Genomic DNA, 18,127 nt, shown 5'->3' on the forward strand with positions numbered 1-18,127 from the left:
AAGTGGGTCAGATGCAGAAAGAGCCGCCAGTAAAAATGGCATTACGGAAGATGCTTTACCATCTACATTTGCCTCTGTATTGTAAGAACGATGAGCTCCATTTGATTTGATGCTGAAACCTTCTATATGAGCTGCCTCCTCTATTAGATTGTGAGCTTATTGACAGCAGGGTTTGTCTGTGCTTTCCTATTTTTATTTACAATACTTTGCACATATTAAGGGCTTAATAAATGCCTTTTCATTTACTCAATTTTTAAAAACCTTTACCTTCCATCTTAGAATCAGTACTGTGTATTGGTTCTAAGGTAGAAGAACAGTAAGAGCTAGGCAATGGGGGTTAAATGACTTGCCCAGGGCCACACAGGTAGGAAATGTCTAAACCCAGATTTGAACCCAGGACCTCTCATCTCTGGGCTTCAATCTACTGAGCCACCTGACTAACCACTCATTCAATCATTTACACAGTGGGCTCCATAAATACCTTCCATAAATGATCAAGTGTTATACTGATTTAAAAAAGGAAAATTTTTTGATTATCTCTAATAACTTGTTTCATATACAAAATATACATAGGTAAAATTTATGGTGGATATGTAACCAAAATATCTGTTAAATAATCACATATAAAAATAAAATTAATGATTGACATAAAATAAAATTTGGTAAATTTCAAGTCTTATAAAAAGGCTTTACTTATACAATTTGTAAAGTCTTGGAGCAGTTTTAAACTTTAATAGCTTAAAAATGCTCTTAGACTTTTGGAAAACTTAATAAAATGTCACTGAAAATCTACCTAATACATTTTAATACAGCAGAATAATTTATCTTTAAAATTACCAGTAGCCAAAGTTATCATTGTAACAATCTTGGATCTATGCTATTCAATATTTTTGTTATTGAGTCAGAAAAAGGTATATGTATCTATACATACCTAAATAGATATAGTATATATTCCTATGTGTATGTATATGATATCTACCACATGAGCAGGTGACACAAAACTGGGAGAGCTCACTATGACAGAATCAAGATTCAAAACGATTTGACAGAACGTATGTAAGAGGAAAAAATAAAATGAAACTCAATAGGGATACATGCAATTTTAGGTTTAAATCAACTGTATGAAGACAGGATAGAGGGGATCTGCTCTAGCACTCGAGTACATGGAATAGATATGAGGTTTGTAGGTAGGACAATGGCAGCTGGTCTCTGGAAAATAAAGTCAAATCTCAGTTACCAGGTCTTCTATGTGTCCCATAGCATAGCCCACATGTCTTGGCCTGCCCCTACTGGCCTTGCCTTCTTTTCCTCTTTTTTTTTTTTAATACAAAGAGATTCAGTCCTGAAAGGGATTTTTAAGTAGAAATAATAATGATAATAATAACGATGATAGATAGCATTTATAGGTGTCTTAAGGTTGGCAAAGTGTTATTTCATTTGATCTTTGCAACAATCTGGTGAAACAGGTGTTATTGTTAACCTGACAAGGAAACTGAGGCAGAGAGCTGTTAAGTAACTTCCTGAGGGTCACCCAACACCTGAGGCAGAATTAGAGATCGAGTAAAACAAACCCATCTAAAGCGCTTTGCAATGAAGTTCAATATCAATATTCGCTAGTAGCAGGGACGAGTAGATGCTGAGTCAGTCACGGGAAGAATTTCCTTCTCTGACTGAAATGAGCCCTTCACCGGGGCTGAGCGGCCCATATGGGAAGTTACACATGGCCAGCGTGGCAAAGAGCAAGGCTGGAAGCACTGGACATTCAGGCCTTCCTGGTGCCCCTGGGTTTCTTGGTTAGCTGCTTGGGATACTTCAAATGCCTGAAGCTGTGCCTCCTCCCTCAGGTGTTTTCTGAGGCCACAAAGATGCCTTTGGAGGTGAGAACAGTCTACCTTTCAGTGTTCTCACTGAGTATGAGTTGCTGAGGATGCTATTAGAAAAAATAAAAAGCAGGGTCCAGAAGAACCCCCCCCCCAAACAGCTATGAGGATTTATTTTCACTAGTAAATTTAAACTGATTTAAGATCGATAAAAATCCCAGAACATGGTTTTAAAATTATAAGAAGTGCTAAATTATAGACTTACATTGATCAAGTGGCAGGTCATCTAAGTAAAATCAAAGGATCTTAAAGAAAGTGAAAAAATTGTAAATGTATAGGTTAAAGAATGCTGGTATAAGTGTTACATTGAAGTACTAAAGTATATACCCAAAGAGTAGTCAAAAAAGTATTTTTCTTCCACTTTTTAAAGAAATAAGCTTATTGAAAGGTTTGGATTATCTAGTCTTTGGGTGGTTAAGGTATTAAATGTCACCTACTTATAGGTGCCCCGACATTAATAAACAGATGTTTGAGGACTGTCTATTTTGCAGGTAATTTTGAATTAAAACAAAAAAGAATATAGACTAATTCTGAGTTAAAACTTTCTTGAAAATGAAAACAAATTGTTTTATGACTGAGTAATAAAGCCTTGAAGTTTATCAGTTTCTCCCCACCCTGCAATAGCACACAGGAAGAGGATGGCAATGGGTTACATTTTATGATTTTTGTGAATGTTCATTTAATCCTGCTGGCACATTACAAACTTTTCCTGCAGCAGATGAATTATTAAAAACAATGTGCTTCTTTTAGGATGCAAAAAATGCATGTGGACTCCTGGATTTATGTTTGAATGAGTTAAATAAGATTTTAATGTAAAATTTAGAAAATAATTTCTGAATTATATGGGAATAAATAAAAGGATTAAAATGTCCCAATCCTATAATAGTATCGCATGTATAGCCGAATTACAGTAACTATTAAGCAACTGCTTTTGGCTATTAGGAAGTAAAAAAGTTTCAAATTAGGTATAGAGAGCAGGTAATATTCGGATGCACACGGCCTGCATAAGCCTCATTGCCGTTCAGTGGTTGGTGTCTGTGGATCACAGCGTGGTCCATACTGTCCATGGGGTTTTCTTGGAAAAGGTACTGGAGTGCTTTGCCATTTCCTTCTCCAGTAGATTAAGGCAAAGAGAGGCAAAATGACTTGCCAGAGGAAGTGTGGGAGGTGCTGGGCCGGCGCTCAGGCCACTACATCGCTAGCTGATGCTGACCATTTAACTCCCAGGATCCAAATTGCTACTTTTCTGCAAGAGTTTAATAACAGGAAACATCAAAACAGAGTAGAAAAAATTTTACAAGGACAAAATCGCCTATTATTTAAGCTTCTCTTAATGGAGAACAAGAAGGCGCCCGTTTCTGTCAGCGAATCACCCTTATGGACTGAACAGCCACGGAGCCGACACTGCCCAGCGCGGGCAGGAAGACGGAATCACGTTTTACCCAACTACTCAGGGAAGGCTAATTCACAGGATGAATAGACGAACCCTGCATAAATGGGAGCTGTGTTCTATAATGTTACATTGCATTCATTTTATAGACTGGGGGGGGGGGGGGGATGGGGGAGGGGGAGGGCCGGAAGACTTCAGACTTCTGGCACAAAGTGAATCTTTAGCTGAGATTTTGAAGAAGAGGAGAGTTCCAGGCATGGGAAAATGTGTGTTTTGTGCAAGAAAAAGCCAGGAGGCCAGGGTTGCTAGCTGGAAGAGGATGGGGTGATAATTAGGATCAAAGAAGATTGAAAAAGTGGGAAGAGGTGGACTTTCCTTGTTTGTTTTTTTAAACCCTTACCTTCCAACTTAGAATTACTATTGTGTATTGGTGCTCAGGCAAAAGGGCTAGAAGGACTAGGCAACGGGGTTAAGTGACCTGCCCAGGGTTACACCTCAGGGTCAAATTTGAACCCAGAACCTATCTCTAGGCCTGATTCTCAATCCACTGAGCCACCCAGCCACCCACCCCCAAAGGGTCAAGTTTTAAAGATGGTTATTCTAATACTAATAGTACTTAAATCTGATAATTTATTTTTCATTTCTACCTGTAATACAAATTCTTCTAAAAAATCACAAACATATTTTCAGTGTGGCTTCTAAAAACTTTCAAGTTCTCACGTCTTTTTATATTGAACAAAACTCCATGAAAAATGAGTAGCTTGTATATACAGTTCTTTTAATATATTGGAATAGGAAGGACACCTATGTTTTACATTTTGTTCTCAGTGTTTAAAAAAATCTAGAAAAGGAAAGACATAAGAGAGACACCCTTTTATAAGAGTTGCCTTTTGAATTCTGCTGTTTCCTCTTTGATTTGCAAACAATTTATTTTCTTAAAGTAAATATAGGTGTTTTATACCACTCAATTTAACTATTAACCAAGTTTTACACCTGTCTTCCAGGGTTCAGACAGTGACCTTTTCTCTCATTAATCTGAAGCTGATATTATGCTTAAATTGCCATAAAGAGAGAAAACAGGTGTAGCTACTCTTAAAGAGACAGAACCCTATTTCTACTAAGGATTTGCAGACTTTGAGTCTATAGTTCTTCATGTGGGATTTTCCACTCCCTCACAACTGGAAAAAGCTTCACTGAATGGCTCCAAATTAAAAGAAATGTCCTTGAAAGTCCCTTTCTTTTCCATTTGAGTGCTGGGATCTTCAAAGTCCAGAAGATGGAGGATGGCCTAATGAGCACGAGGACAGCTTCGATGGGGGCAGCATTGTACCGCTCTACCCAGTGCATCCTTATCACAGGCATGACAGCAGCTAATATTACCAGAGCAAACAATAGTTAGCCAATCACAAACCCTATTGGGAATATATATTCTTAGCACTGTTAAGCAAGGGCTTCAAAGCAGCTTGAACCACCATCTGCTACTCTTTCTGAAACCACTGGGCAAAAAGGAAACCTCTGGGGACACCCTGATGAAGTGAAGGAAGACAAAGATAGAGCATAATGCCACGGGAATGCCACCATTTTGATATTATGGGGGTTGTTACATCTATTGGCAATAAAATAATTTCAGTAGTATTTATTAATTCTATAACTTGTATTAATGAGGAAAGGGGATTGATCTAACTAGTGAAGGCATCAGTTAATATGAACTTGAGAAAATTTTTAATATATTTTTAAAAGGAAAATTTATTTTAAAATCATTTAGTAAAGGCATTAGATTATGAGCTCCTCAAGAGCAAACTTTTTTTTTCCTTTTATTGTTTACCCTGTGATTAGTACAGGGCCTAGGATACAGTAGGTATTTAATACTTGACAAACAAAGTCAACGGGCCACTGTAAAATAATCTGTTGTAATCCTTGACCACAGGGGATGGGGCTGATATTTGTAAAGCATATTTAACTACTTAGCCAGAGAAATTTTCATAGCAAAACCTCCTAGATTTATTCTCATGAATGAGATCTCTCTGTTCATGGGGTTATAACCTTTCAAGTTGGAAGGGATATCAGAAGCCCCTAGTCCATTTCCCTCTTTTTCTTCTGAGGAAGAAACTGAGCCACAGAAAGACAAAATGAGTTGCCCAATGTCACTCTGGAAATAAGTGGCAGAGCTAGAATGCGAACTTGGTCCTCTGAAATCCATGCTGCCTCTCACTTAATGCATACTGGAATGAACCAGTAGCACTTATGCTTGAGGGCAGGTGCTATTCCAAGGGTATCACTGGCCCCCTGCACAAAGTAAGTATAGAATATTTGCTAAATGTAGTATAGATAGGAACACCTGATTGAACAGATTAAAAATGGCTAAGCAATGAGTATATGCTACTGATTTTATTTCACAATAGTAATGTTAATTAATACTTCATCCTCTGGTCAAATGGAGACAAGACTAGATGAAATACTTCAGCTATTTTTGTTGTTGTTTTTTTTTTTAAGAATATTATGTATTGATTGAGGATTACACCGGAATGAGGACATTTCCTCTACTAACACAGATCAGTTCCTTTTCTGCAACTTACAGTCTGAGAGAGTTGCCTAAAGTATTAAGAAATTAAACAATTTATAGTCATTCACTCAGTATATAATGGAGGGACTAGAACTCAGGTCTTTCTGGCTCTCAAATTGACTCTGTACCTACCATGCCATGATATTTCTGTCTGTACAACTCTATAGATATTTGTAACTGATCAGTTCTAGAGTGATAAGTACTTTTTCCTCACCCGCCAACTTCACATTCTTAATACCAGACCACCCCCCCCTCCTATTTTATTGAAGAAAAAATGTTCCTTCGAACTGAGTTTCCCCAACTGAACTTCGCCATATTAGGAAAAAAACAAACAAAAACCAAAAACATCTATTTTAGCCAATTTTTCTTTCCTGTTTCACTGGATAAAGTGGTTTTCCTCCTAGACAAAGTTGATCTCTGTGACTTTGATCCCAGCTCTTCATGTCTTCACCAAGATCTCCCTTCTTCAACCGTTACCCATCTCTTATTAGTAGGCGTTTTGGTATAGGGAAAAGACAATTTAGTCACAGAGGACCTGTGCTCAAATCTAACTAAAGTTCCAACTAAAATCTTTTCCTTTCCTGGAAGCCTTCCTCAACCCTTCTAATGCCTTCCTTTTAAAGGTTAGTTTCTGTTTATCCTCATGTGGTTTCCTTCCCATGTGTCTTTCCCATTGGACTGTAAACTTCTTGAGGGCAAGGATTATCTTTTGACCCTTTATGTATTTTTAGCCGTTAGTACACTGCCGGGTATATAGTAAGTTCTTAATAAATGTGTACTGATTGATACAGTGCTTTTAAGTTTGTAAAATAAACTTGCATACAATATCTCATTTGATTTTCCCAAAATGATATGGTATATCATAAGTATTACTAGTCATATTTTACAAATGGGCAAATTGAGGCTTAGACAGGTTAGTTTATTTGCTTATGATCACAAAGCTGCTAAGTGCCAAGAGGCAGCATCAAAAGTCAAGCATTGTATGTTTGTCTTAGAGCATCCTATTCACTCCACTATATCTACTACTTCATAACTATTAACATACCCAACCACACAATTAAATATTATACTTTTTTTCTTTCTTATTAGAGTATATCTGAGATCAGGAAATGGTTATAAGTGCCACTGATGTTATTTACCAGAGTTTCAGATAAATATGGTCTTTGATTATAGTCCTTAAGTATTTAATAAGCATGGAAATCCAAAATCTGTCTAGGAGGGGAAAGCTCAACTTTACTAAATCCTGTAATATAAAAGGAAAAAAACACAAACACAAACACAGCTGTATTTGACTTAATTTCCTACATTAGACTTCATCATTTAAAGAATATGATTTTATATTTTGATTATTTAAAAATGATTAATTCCTTCTTTTTTCATGAGGAAAAAAATTTAAAACCCTTACCTTCTGTCTTAGAAACAATACTAAGTATTGGTGCTAAGGCAAAAGAATAGTAAGGTCTAGGCCATCAGGGTTAAATGACTTGCCCACAGTCACATAGTTGGGAAATATCTGAGGCTAAATTTGAACCCAAGACCTCTCATCTCCAGGCCTGACTTTCTCTGTTGAGTCATCTAGTTTTCCATTCATAAAAAAAAAAAACAACTTTTAATCGTCAACAATAAACAGCTATATGTCAGCCTTTGCTTGATTACCATTGCCTCAAAGAAAAAACACATATTAGCTCTGATCTAAATATGACCCAGCTGAACTACTCAACTGGTGATTCTTGGGGCAGTCTCTGTGTCTCTTCATCAGCTGAAATACTTTGTCTTTTTTGGTTCACCTCTTGGCTTTCTTGGTTTCTTTCAAGAGAGATCAAACCCTGCCTTCTATATGAGGACATTTCCCAGCACCCCTGACCCCATGGCTGCTAGTGTCTTCCCATTGGAGATTCCCTTCTATCTACTCAGTAGGTATCGTTTCTTTTTCTTAGTAGTTTGCACATTGCCTCCCCCATTAGAAGAAAAGCTCTTTGAGGACAGACTGTTTTTGTGTTTCTTTGTAGGCCCAGCAGCATTGCCTAGTACAGAGTAAGTGATTGTTGACTGGTGGACTAACTAATGCTTAACAGAGTTGCAAATGTTAATTAAAAATTTTAAATCTCTGAAAAAGTTGAATGGAAAGTAATTTAATTTCTTAGAAAATGCCTACAAATTTTCCTCATAAAATTAAATATGACAACTGGAAATTAGAAGTCTCAATAATGTGAAAAAAACTGAAAATATTTAGGGAAATAGGAAGTACCTAAATCAATGTTCTGGTACCTGAAAAATAATGTAATCTTAAGGTTAAGGAATTATGCAAACAGAATTCTAGATGTTAAATGGGAAAAATGATTTGAATTGGTCATCTACCCAAATCAATTTTCTTTCCTTTCTCTATTTTAGACTACATATACTTTGAAATAAAAGAAACGGATACTGGGATTATGTGAGTGTACCAAAGAGACATAAGAGACTCCATATTGTAAAAAAAGACTACAATTTTATAATGAAGTAATAGATATAGATATTATTAATAATACTTAATTAATTATAAATATATAATTAATAATACTTAAATGCATAAACATAATGAAAAAATCCTATTTAACTTTATTATAAGTAGCCAAGCAGTAGAAATAATGATTATATTTTAATTTTAATGGCTTTGTATGAGAATTTGTATTTCCCCTGCAAGAAATGTTTTAAATGTACAAAAGCCTTTCACATTTTAGCATATTAATTAAAGCAAGTAATTAGGAAAACAGCAATAAGACTATTTACTTACTGTTGGGCAAAAGGAAAAAAAGAATTCAGGAAAAAATCAGTTAATTTCTTTAAAAGTGATGGAAAACTTTTGGATAATAGGAGGGAAAAGGAGTTTTTCTACAATGAGAGGGTATCAAAAATGCCATTTAGTTTTGTATCCATTTTTGAAATACTGAGATAGAATAGCTTACCATTTGTAGTGTGCTTGATTGTATTCGTGTAGAAGATTTTCCTACTGGGCTGAAACCTCCTGTGAAAAAACAAGGCTGTGAATTTTTGCTTATTATTCTTAACCACTAATAGCTATTTTATTTTGAAAACATTATGTTAGCCAGACATATTTCACAAAGCTCTCATAAAAAAAAGGACTCATGCAACAGCAGCTTTGAAAACCGTGGTCATGGATCTTTTAGTCAGTAACAGTCAGAGGGTTTATCTATCTAAAGATCTGACACCAGGTTATAGCTAATCCAATACTTCCATTCAAATGGTTTGGAGCAATAGCTTAAACACTGTCCACATGCTGTCTTATGCTTAAAACTGACACTATTATCTAAGCTTAGTTGTCTTTCTTTCATGAAACGGTTGAAATTCTGACTTGAGGACACAAAGTTTTCAGGCAGAAATGATCACAAAATGTGTGAAAGGAATTACTTCCTTACTTTATCAAAAAGAGTAAGTACATCTATTCAGTATTCCTCTTTGATCATCAGACTTCCTACCACAATATATCTTGCTGTTTATTTTATTCAATCACCACGGAGTGCTTTTAGAAAAATAAGGACTTTTAATTCTCCCCTTTAGAAATGATTACATTGATGGCTAAACTCTGGAAAATTCTTTCATCATCTGTGGATTTATCTTTTTTTTTGTTGTTCATGATAGCTTTTATTACATTTCTTTTCAACAAGGGGCTATTTAAAAATAGAACAAGTCTCTTATCTGTATGGATTTGGGTTGAAAGTTTAGTTCAAGTTAAGGGTGAAAATGAGATCTCAGAATTACATTTTGTTCTTCAGTCTCTGCCCATCAATAGATGAACATCTGATATATGAATCAATGATCTTTTAACATAAGGCCCAGGGCTTCAAAAATAAAGATTTTGAGAAATAAAAGACTGTTAAAGTAAGAGCAGTAAGTGTCATATCAATTTCAAAGTAAAATATTAGTTCTTTACCTTTAAAAACACATTAATTTGCTTTAATTAACATTAATATATTAATATTAAAACATTATTTTATGCATATAATTGATCTGATTTCTGATTACCTTAATAATAGTGTTTTATTATATAAATAGAGAAAGAGAGAGTAAAGAAGGAGGAGAAGGACAGGGAGAATCTACTTTTGGAGAGTAACCAGGATGGTGGGCAGAATTAAGATCATGTAAGATAATGAACAATTAAGAGAACTGGGCATACTAAACCAGAAGGATAAAAAAAGATTTAGTGGGGACATATATGTAAAAGATGGATTAGCATATGGAGAGTGATTTTTTTGGATTCTTCTGTGTAGCTCTTTTACTGTGTGAACTTGAGTAAATAACTGACTATCTCAGCTTTAGTTTCCTCATATGTAAAGAGAAAAAAAGTGTGTGTGTGTGTGTGTGTGTGTGTGTGTGTGTGTGTGTGTGTGTGTGTGTGTGTGTGTAGGGAACGACAGCTGGGTGGCTCAATGGATAGAGAGCCAGGCCTGGAGACAGGAGGTTCCAGGTTCAAATGTGACCTCAGACATTTCTCACGTGTGGCCCTAGGCAAATTACTTAATCCCAATTACCTAGTCATTACTGCTTTTCTCTCTTTGGAACCAATAACTTAGTATCAATTCTAAGACAGAATGTAAAAATTAAAAAAAAAAGAAAGAAAAGAAGGGAGTAAATTATACCTATGTGACCTTAATCAATTTACTTTACTTCTCTGGGATTCTTTTTTTTTTTTATTATAAAATGAGGGTATTGGAATAGAGATGGTCTCTATGGCCTTTTCCACATATAAAGACCATGATCCTTTAAGTTATAAGGAGGCAAATTAGAGCTGAATGTGAAGAATTTTCCATTTTTAGAACTGTCACATGGATTGCCTTGTGGAAGTAATGATTTTCAAACCAGAGATTCTGTTAAAGGATTCATCCATCAGGATTACAGTGAATCAAGTTACTGTAAGTTCCCTGCTGAGTATAAGTTTCAGTGATTTTAATTTTGAAGAAATATAAAAAATTGGACATTACCAGCATTTTACATTTCTGTATTTACAAATCTATTACAGTTGTAAAACCATTAAAGTTTAGTCTTTATCTAAGAACTAAGAGAGAGTCCAGTGCCTCTTATGTGTTAGGCACTGTGGGTGATAGAAAGAAAACTAGGATATGACTGTAGATCTCTAAGAGCTGAAAGCATGGTGAGGTTACAAGAAAACATAGTACTAACAATTTGATAGTTTCCATTTTAGGAAAATGAGTTAAAAACTGAAATTAAGAAGGGAAATAAATCCAAAATACAATTTTGCCAAATTTAGGAATTTTGAAGGAAGAATATCAAAGGGAAACATTTAGTTTTGAAATGTTATTGTGAATGTTTTTTTTTTCCCCTTCCAAGCTTATGCTCAGGAGTTCATATAATAGACTTAAATTTAGGGAAAAGTCCCTTGAAAATAATAAGGCTTTTAGGGTTCCATTTATAGGAACAACCATCTGAAAACTAGATTTAAATTTACATGATTATGATTATGACCACAAATGAAAGCTGATAAGTTGCTCCTAGGCAGTATACAACAAAGTAAAAATGAAGTCATTTGTATGAGTAAAGCCTCTAAGTTATTTTCTAAACAGTGACCTTGCGCATTAATAAAGAGTAAAAATAAAAACTTTAAAAGAACACATTGAGATCACAATTTTTAAAGGCTACAGTTTCTCAAATAAAAAGGTGAAAAAGTTCTATTGATAATTTGTCAGTTAAAATTTATTTCTGATTAGAAATTTGTACCATTAATTCAAAATACAGTTAGTATAGATCAGATAGATTCTACATTTTAAATATACATGAAATTTATACTTAATTTATACTCCACAGTCATCAGTTTGGTAATCTTTAGTTCTTTTAAAGTTCATAAATTATGTTTCAAATATCTTCAAAAGTGAGACTTAAGGAAAACCTGGTCATTTGAGATATAATCTCAATTATTTCCTTCATTATACCAACTTTATTTCTTCTTTGTATATGTTTCCTTGAATGTCATCTCCTTGATTAGACTGTGAGCTCTTTGGGAGTAGGATATGTTTTTTGCTTCTTTTTGCATAACCAGTTCTTAGTATAGTGCTTGGAACATAGCAAGTACTTAATAAATGTTTATTGAGTAAGTAAATGGAAGATAATAAAAAATAATAATGCTTTAAAGACTTTCAAAAGAATCTGCTCTACTACTAGAATATAAATTTTCTTTTTTATCTTCAATTTATTTAACCCAATAATGCTGCAACCCCTGGAATATCACAATTCCCTAAGAATTAAAGTTATGGATGATTCAAAAGTTAATGAAGACACGCATGCTGGGCAGAAAAATAATGTAAAATATTTTCAATGATGACCTATATGCAAGAACTGGTTTAAAAAGCATATGTAGCACTTGTGAGATGTATGATTAGAGAGAGAAGAGCAAATAATGAGACTACAGTTGAATAATCTGTGCTACATTAATGAACATGGAATTTAAAAAGACAGACTGGAATGCCTCTATGGGATCCTTATGGAGGGACAGAATTGAATCAAATAGAATTTTAAATTGTGGGGCAGTTTGGTGGCACAGGGGATAGAGCACCAGACCTGGAGTTGGGTTCAAATTTGGCCACAAATACTTCCTATGTGACCCAGGGTAAGTCACTTAATTCTGTTTGCCTAGACCTTGCCATTCTGTATTAGAGTTGTTCCTAAGACAGAAAGTAAGGGTTTAAAGAACAAAACAAAACAACTACAATAACAAAGATCACCCAGCATGAGAATGTATTAATGGTTTAGAATCTTACTAATATACATGGTATCTGAGGTCTCAGTAGCATTTGAGAATTGAAGAAATTATTGCACTTATAGGACTGTAATAAGTTAAACCCAAATATATGCATAAATACATCTTTAGTATACTAGTTAAAAGGACAATTTGTATATTTTACCCTTTAAATTTAATTACTTTTAATTTTTTAAATCCATTAGCATCTTAACCATTAAGACACTCTGTGTGTGTGTGTGTGTGTGTGTGTGTGTGTGTGTGTGTGTGTGTGTGTGTGTGTGTGTGTAAAGTACAACCAATACTTGATTCTCCAGACTTTCTGGATTTTTCTCTTCCATGGCCCGCTCTTCCCTGCACCCTCAATCCTTCCACTCCAGTTCAACTCTGCTTTTCAATTACCTTAAGATCCAGGATTCCCACCCCCCACCCCCATTTATATTTTCAGCCCTTAGCATAGTGCCTGCTACAAAGAAAGCACTTAGAAAATGTTTGTTGATTTGATTTGTATCAATCAATATGTTACAATTTAATATTTAATTCACTATCCCACACAACACATTTTCATCTCATCTTTTTATCCTCCACGACTGCCTCTCCTCTCCCTTCCTATCTATGGGCTGTGGGTCACACTTCTTTTCTTTTTATATGACTAGACATTTTCCCCCATACTTTTTTTTTGGCCCATCTCACATGAAGAGTTGGCCCTTCTCTTTGCTAAAGTAAACCCCTCTATGTGCACTCTTGATCCCATCTCTGTATAATTGAAAATCTGTTACCCTAAAAAAGAACATTTCCTGGGAGCCCACTGACTTTGTGTTGTTAGGTACTTCCTGTAGACGGAAGATATTACCGAGTAGGCGGTCCTCTTTGGTGTCTTGGCTCAAGGGTGGTGAGTGGGATTTTCAACATGGTTTTTATTTTGTGTCTTCTTTATTCCTTAATTTCTAATGATCATGAATAAATCTCCTAAAATATATTTTATTAGAGATTTAATTTTAATATCTCCCCCCTCTTTTCTCCAGAAAGCTATCCCCACTAAAGCTTCCTTGCTTCTTATAAGCATGTTTATTCTCCTCTATCCTGAAAAAATTATAACTTGATTTCGTCATCTTTGTTAATTATCAGTCTTCAGTTTCTTCACTGGTAAAATGAGGACAGGCTCTTGAACAGTGGTTCTCAACCTTTCTAATGCCTTGACCCCACAATACGGTTCCTCATGCTGCAGTGACCCCAAACCAAAAAATTATTTTGGTGGCTACTTTAAAACTGTAATTTTGCTACAGTTATGATTTGGAATGCAAATACCTGATATGCATTATGTATTCTCATTGCTACAAATTGAGAGGTTGAGAACCGCTGCTCTAGAAGGTCCTTTCTAGCTCTAAAATAATATTATTTCAGTTCAATTTGTCCTGATTGTCACATTAAAGTGTAACAAACACATAGAACAAATAATTGTGACTCTTGGTGAGTTCTCCCTGTCATAATACCCCTAAACAGTACCCACTAAGTCTATAGAGCATATCACTGGATAACTATGTTAGAAGGTCCATTTGGTTTATGATGAAGAGTTTTCTGTTAGTGTTCTGGAGTAGCTGTCTAGAAAAGATAATTTGACATCTTTTCTGGCAATGCTCTTAAATTCACTGTAATAATGAAATATTTCTGGAGGCTTCCAGATGCTAGCTCAAATTGAGAAGGTCATTATATGAACATTTATTTTTTGGGGGGGGAGAAAGCATTGCAAATGCTTTGTTTTTTTCAGACTATCAAGTTTTTCCTCTCTTCCTCTGCCTTCTTTCCCTTTCCAGGTTTATTTTCCTCCTATACAAGACTGATCTGAACAACAGAATAGGGTATGCTTTCCTTAGTTACTTTAACACATCACCATGTAATATTCAAGAACGTATACCTGGAATATAGAGAAAGAGACCAGATTTATCAGTGCCCAAACTATCATTGTATATGCATATGACACATTTTAACTTTGCACTTGGATCTAGTGATTTGATTCAGTCATGAAATATTGATTAGATAGCCCTTGGGTACATATGTGGGAGAGAACAGCCTTGCTATATTCTCTTTTCACACATAGTTCTTAAACAAACAAACAAACCAAATCTTACCTTCTACCCCAGTGTCAATTCTAACACAAAAGAGGGGCAAAAGTTGATCAATTAAGGTTAAATGACTTGCCTAGGGTCAGATAGCTAGGAAATTTCTGAGGCCACATTTGAACCCAGGTCCTCCTGACTCCAGGCCTGACACTCCATCCATTATGCTATCTAGCTGTCCTTACAAATTTCTTCCAAGATTTCAAGCAATATAGCAAAATTCTTCATGGGAAAATTTGAAGTTCTCTCCCAAAGTGCCAAGATAGGATAGAATTCACACCTCCAATGTATGGCTACAGATTCGAGAATAAAATTTGTTATATTCTGCTTAAGAAAAGCATAAAAGGAAAAGAACAAGCTTTATGATTTTAGGTACAACATTATGAAAAAAAATTTAAGCCAGGCATTTAAAAAATTATTTATTTAATCAGGAATTTGTTAATTGTTTCTAATACCCTCCAAAGTCTCAATCACAATGAATTAATATCACATCAGTTTATAGCAAGACTTCACTTGACAATAATTACTAGTATTTAAAAGAAAAGATGCAAAAACCTTTTAAATGGGAACACCTTGATTTTAGTAAGGATACACTTGTTCAGGAGATGAAAAAAATGTAATAAGCAAAATTACAATTTAATAGGTTCTCATTCATTTATTCATAGAATTTCCAAGTTGGAAGAAAACTCAGAGATTATCTAGTATAATCATTACATGACCAAGTATTAACTCTATAACTTTACATAAAAGGTTTTGCTTGAAGACTTTTAATGAATGGAAATTCACTCCCTTCTGAAGTGGCCCATTCTACTCATGGATAGTTCTTTTTCTCAGGGAGCTCTTCCTGACTTTGAGCTTAAATCTGCCACTCCAGCTTCTTTCCATGGCTGTAAGTCCTGCCCTCTGGGGCCAAACAGAACAAGTAGAACTCTTTATACAAACAAAAGCCCTTCAAAACTTAAAAACAGCTGTCATGCTTCTTTTCAGCCTTCTTTTAGGTAAAACATTTTCTAAGTTCCTTCAATCAATACTTAAAAGGCATTATCTTGAAATTCTGCTACCATGTCCTTTTCACCCTATCTTACATGAAGGAAGTAGCCTTATTACTTGAGAAGGCTAACCCTTTTATCTGTACAAGTTTTCCTATTCCATCTGATCTCCTGCAGCAGATTCTTTTCTGTCATCTCCACTCTCTCATTTATCTTCTATCTCTCTTCCTAGTTGCTCTTCTGTTGCCTACAAACATGCCTAAGTCTTGCTCATCCTCAAAAAACTCTCACAAGCCATCCACCTTCACTAGCTATTGTCCCACATCTCTACTTCCTTTAGAGGCTGTGAGAAAGTTATCTACAACAGGCATCTCCACCTTCTTTCTTTTCACTTTTAATTCTCTACAGTATGACTTTTGTTTTCAACAGAAATTGCTCTTTCCAAAGTTACTAATGATTTCTGACATGCCAAATCTAATGGCCTTTTCAAAATCTTCATCCTTTTTGGCCTCTATAATCTTTGATGCTGTTGATCAAACTCTTCTCCTCAACTTCTCAATAGCTGTTGTAGGAAGCTCTCTTTTGCTGGATCTTCTCTTCCCTCTAGATTTTTGTCACATTACTTTCTCCTGGTTCTCCTACCTAACCAACCACTCCTTCTTGGTGTTCTTTGTTGGATCCGCATCTAGATCATGCCCATTAACTATGAATATCCCAAAGAACCGTGTTCTGGGCCCTCTCCTCTTCCCTTTCTATACAAATTGGTGACTTTATCAGCTTCAGAGATTCAATGATTATATGCGAAATGATTTTCAGATCCACTTGTTCAATTTTATTCTCTCCAATGACCTCTAGTTTTACATTTCCAGCTGCCTAGTGGACATTTTGAACGGATGTCCCATTGACATCTTAACTCAACATGTCCACAAGTGAACTCATTATCTTTCCTCCCAAAGCTTCTTCTCCCCCTCATTTTCCTAGCCTTGGAAGCTAGGTGTCATCCTTGACTTCTCATTTTCTGTCATTCCCCATATCCAATATCTTGCTAAGGCTTGCTAATTTTACCTTTGTAATCTCTCTCACATATATCCCCCTTCTTTCCTCTTGACATGATCACACCTTTGATGCACGCTTACTTCACAATTGGAGTAGGGCAATAGCCTGCTGGCTGGTCCTCCTGCCACAAGGCTCCCCACACTCTGGTCCATCCTGTACTCAACTTCAAAAATGATCTTAAAGAGCAAGTCTGATGATGTTACCCTCCATAGTCAATAAACTTTGATGGCTTTCTAATACTCCCCAGTTTCAAACCTAAAATCCTCTGTTTGGCCTTCAAAGTCTTTCATAATGTGCCCCCTTCTCTACACTTCTAGTTTTCTCATACCTTATACTCCATGTAAGTTCAGTGATTCAGTGACAGTGGCCATTTTTTTAAATGATCAGATGTTTAAGGGAAACACTCATTTTTATATCCTGATTTCTTCCTTTAAAAAATTAAGCACATCTTATGATTTCATAAATATAATTCTTTTAAACCTCTCTAAAGTGTCTCCATATAGTAGGACCAATCTTGTGAAATAATCATCACAGGACCTTTGACCTCTCAACTGTGGACACCTTTCTTGGCTATACTCAATACGAATTGCCAATAAACAATAAATACAACGGCAAAGCTATTTCCTATACCTTTCAGTCAACTGTATGACTACAATGATGTGGTCTTCTCTAGAACATTTCTAATAACAATCTGTGTGTTTAAAAGAACTTTTATCATGCATTCATCAAGGATAAAGTCTATATATGTGGATTCTTTTTCCCTTCCTTCCTTCCTTCCTTCTTTCCTTCCTTCCTTCCTTCCTTCCTTCCTTCCTTCCTTCCTTCCTTCCTTCCTTCCTTCCTTCCTTCCTTCCTTCCTTCCTTCCTTCCTTCCTTCCTTCCTTCCTTCCTTCCTTCCTTCCTTCCTTCCTTCCTTCCTTCCTTCCTTCCTTCCTTCCTTCCTTCCTTCCTTCCTTCCTTCCTTCCTTCCTTCCTTCCTTTTTCTCCTAGTAACAACTCTTAAATAGAAGGGCAAAGGCAAAGGAGATTAAATAACTTGCCCAAGGTCATGCAGCTGGGAAGTGTCTGAGGGCCATTTTGGAATTTGGGACTCTGACTCCTAGTTTTCTACCTTTAGTAACTGGTATCCTCTCCCTTTTTAGGTGTCTTGAAAATATCAGGCTCTCATTGCCCTCAAGATTGTGTTCTCCTTTGTGTATACTTGGTCATGTCGAGCTACTTTTTCCCATCTTTATTTTCTTTATATTAGAGCCCAAACGTGGTGTCTCCATTGATATGAATGCAGAAGAAGTGTGTTATATGAATGTTGACAAATCTTTTAAGTTCTCTTATAGATACACCTTTTCTAGCTTCATTTTTCAAGACCTCTAAGGATGATTTTATT

The 18,127-nt window shown here is 35.5% G+C and overlaps 1 protein-coding gene across 4 annotated transcripts in view; it reads right to left on the reverse strand.

Annotated features, from left to right (window-relative positions):
• Window positions 1-18,127, reverse strand: part of AHI1 (Abelson helper integration site 1) — a 278,473-nt gene that overhangs the window by 89,181 nt on the left and 171,165 nt on the right. For all 4 annotated transcript variants that reach the window (XM_007484594.3, XM_007484595.3, XM_007484597.3 and 1 more), the window contains one exon: window positions 8,779-8,837. In XM_007484594.3, the coding sequence (XP_007484656.1) occupies window positions 8,779-8,837 (59 nt within the window). The remainder of the gene's footprint in view (window positions 1-8,778; window positions 8,838-18,127) is intronic.

The sequence above is a fragment of the Monodelphis domestica genome, chromosome 2, assembly GCF_027887165.1.
Source record: "Monodelphis domestica isolate mMonDom1 chromosome 2, mMonDom1.pri, whole genome shotgun sequence".
Classification (NCBI taxonomy): Eukaryota; Metazoa; Chordata; class Mammalia; order Didelphimorphia; family Didelphidae; genus Monodelphis; species Monodelphis domestica.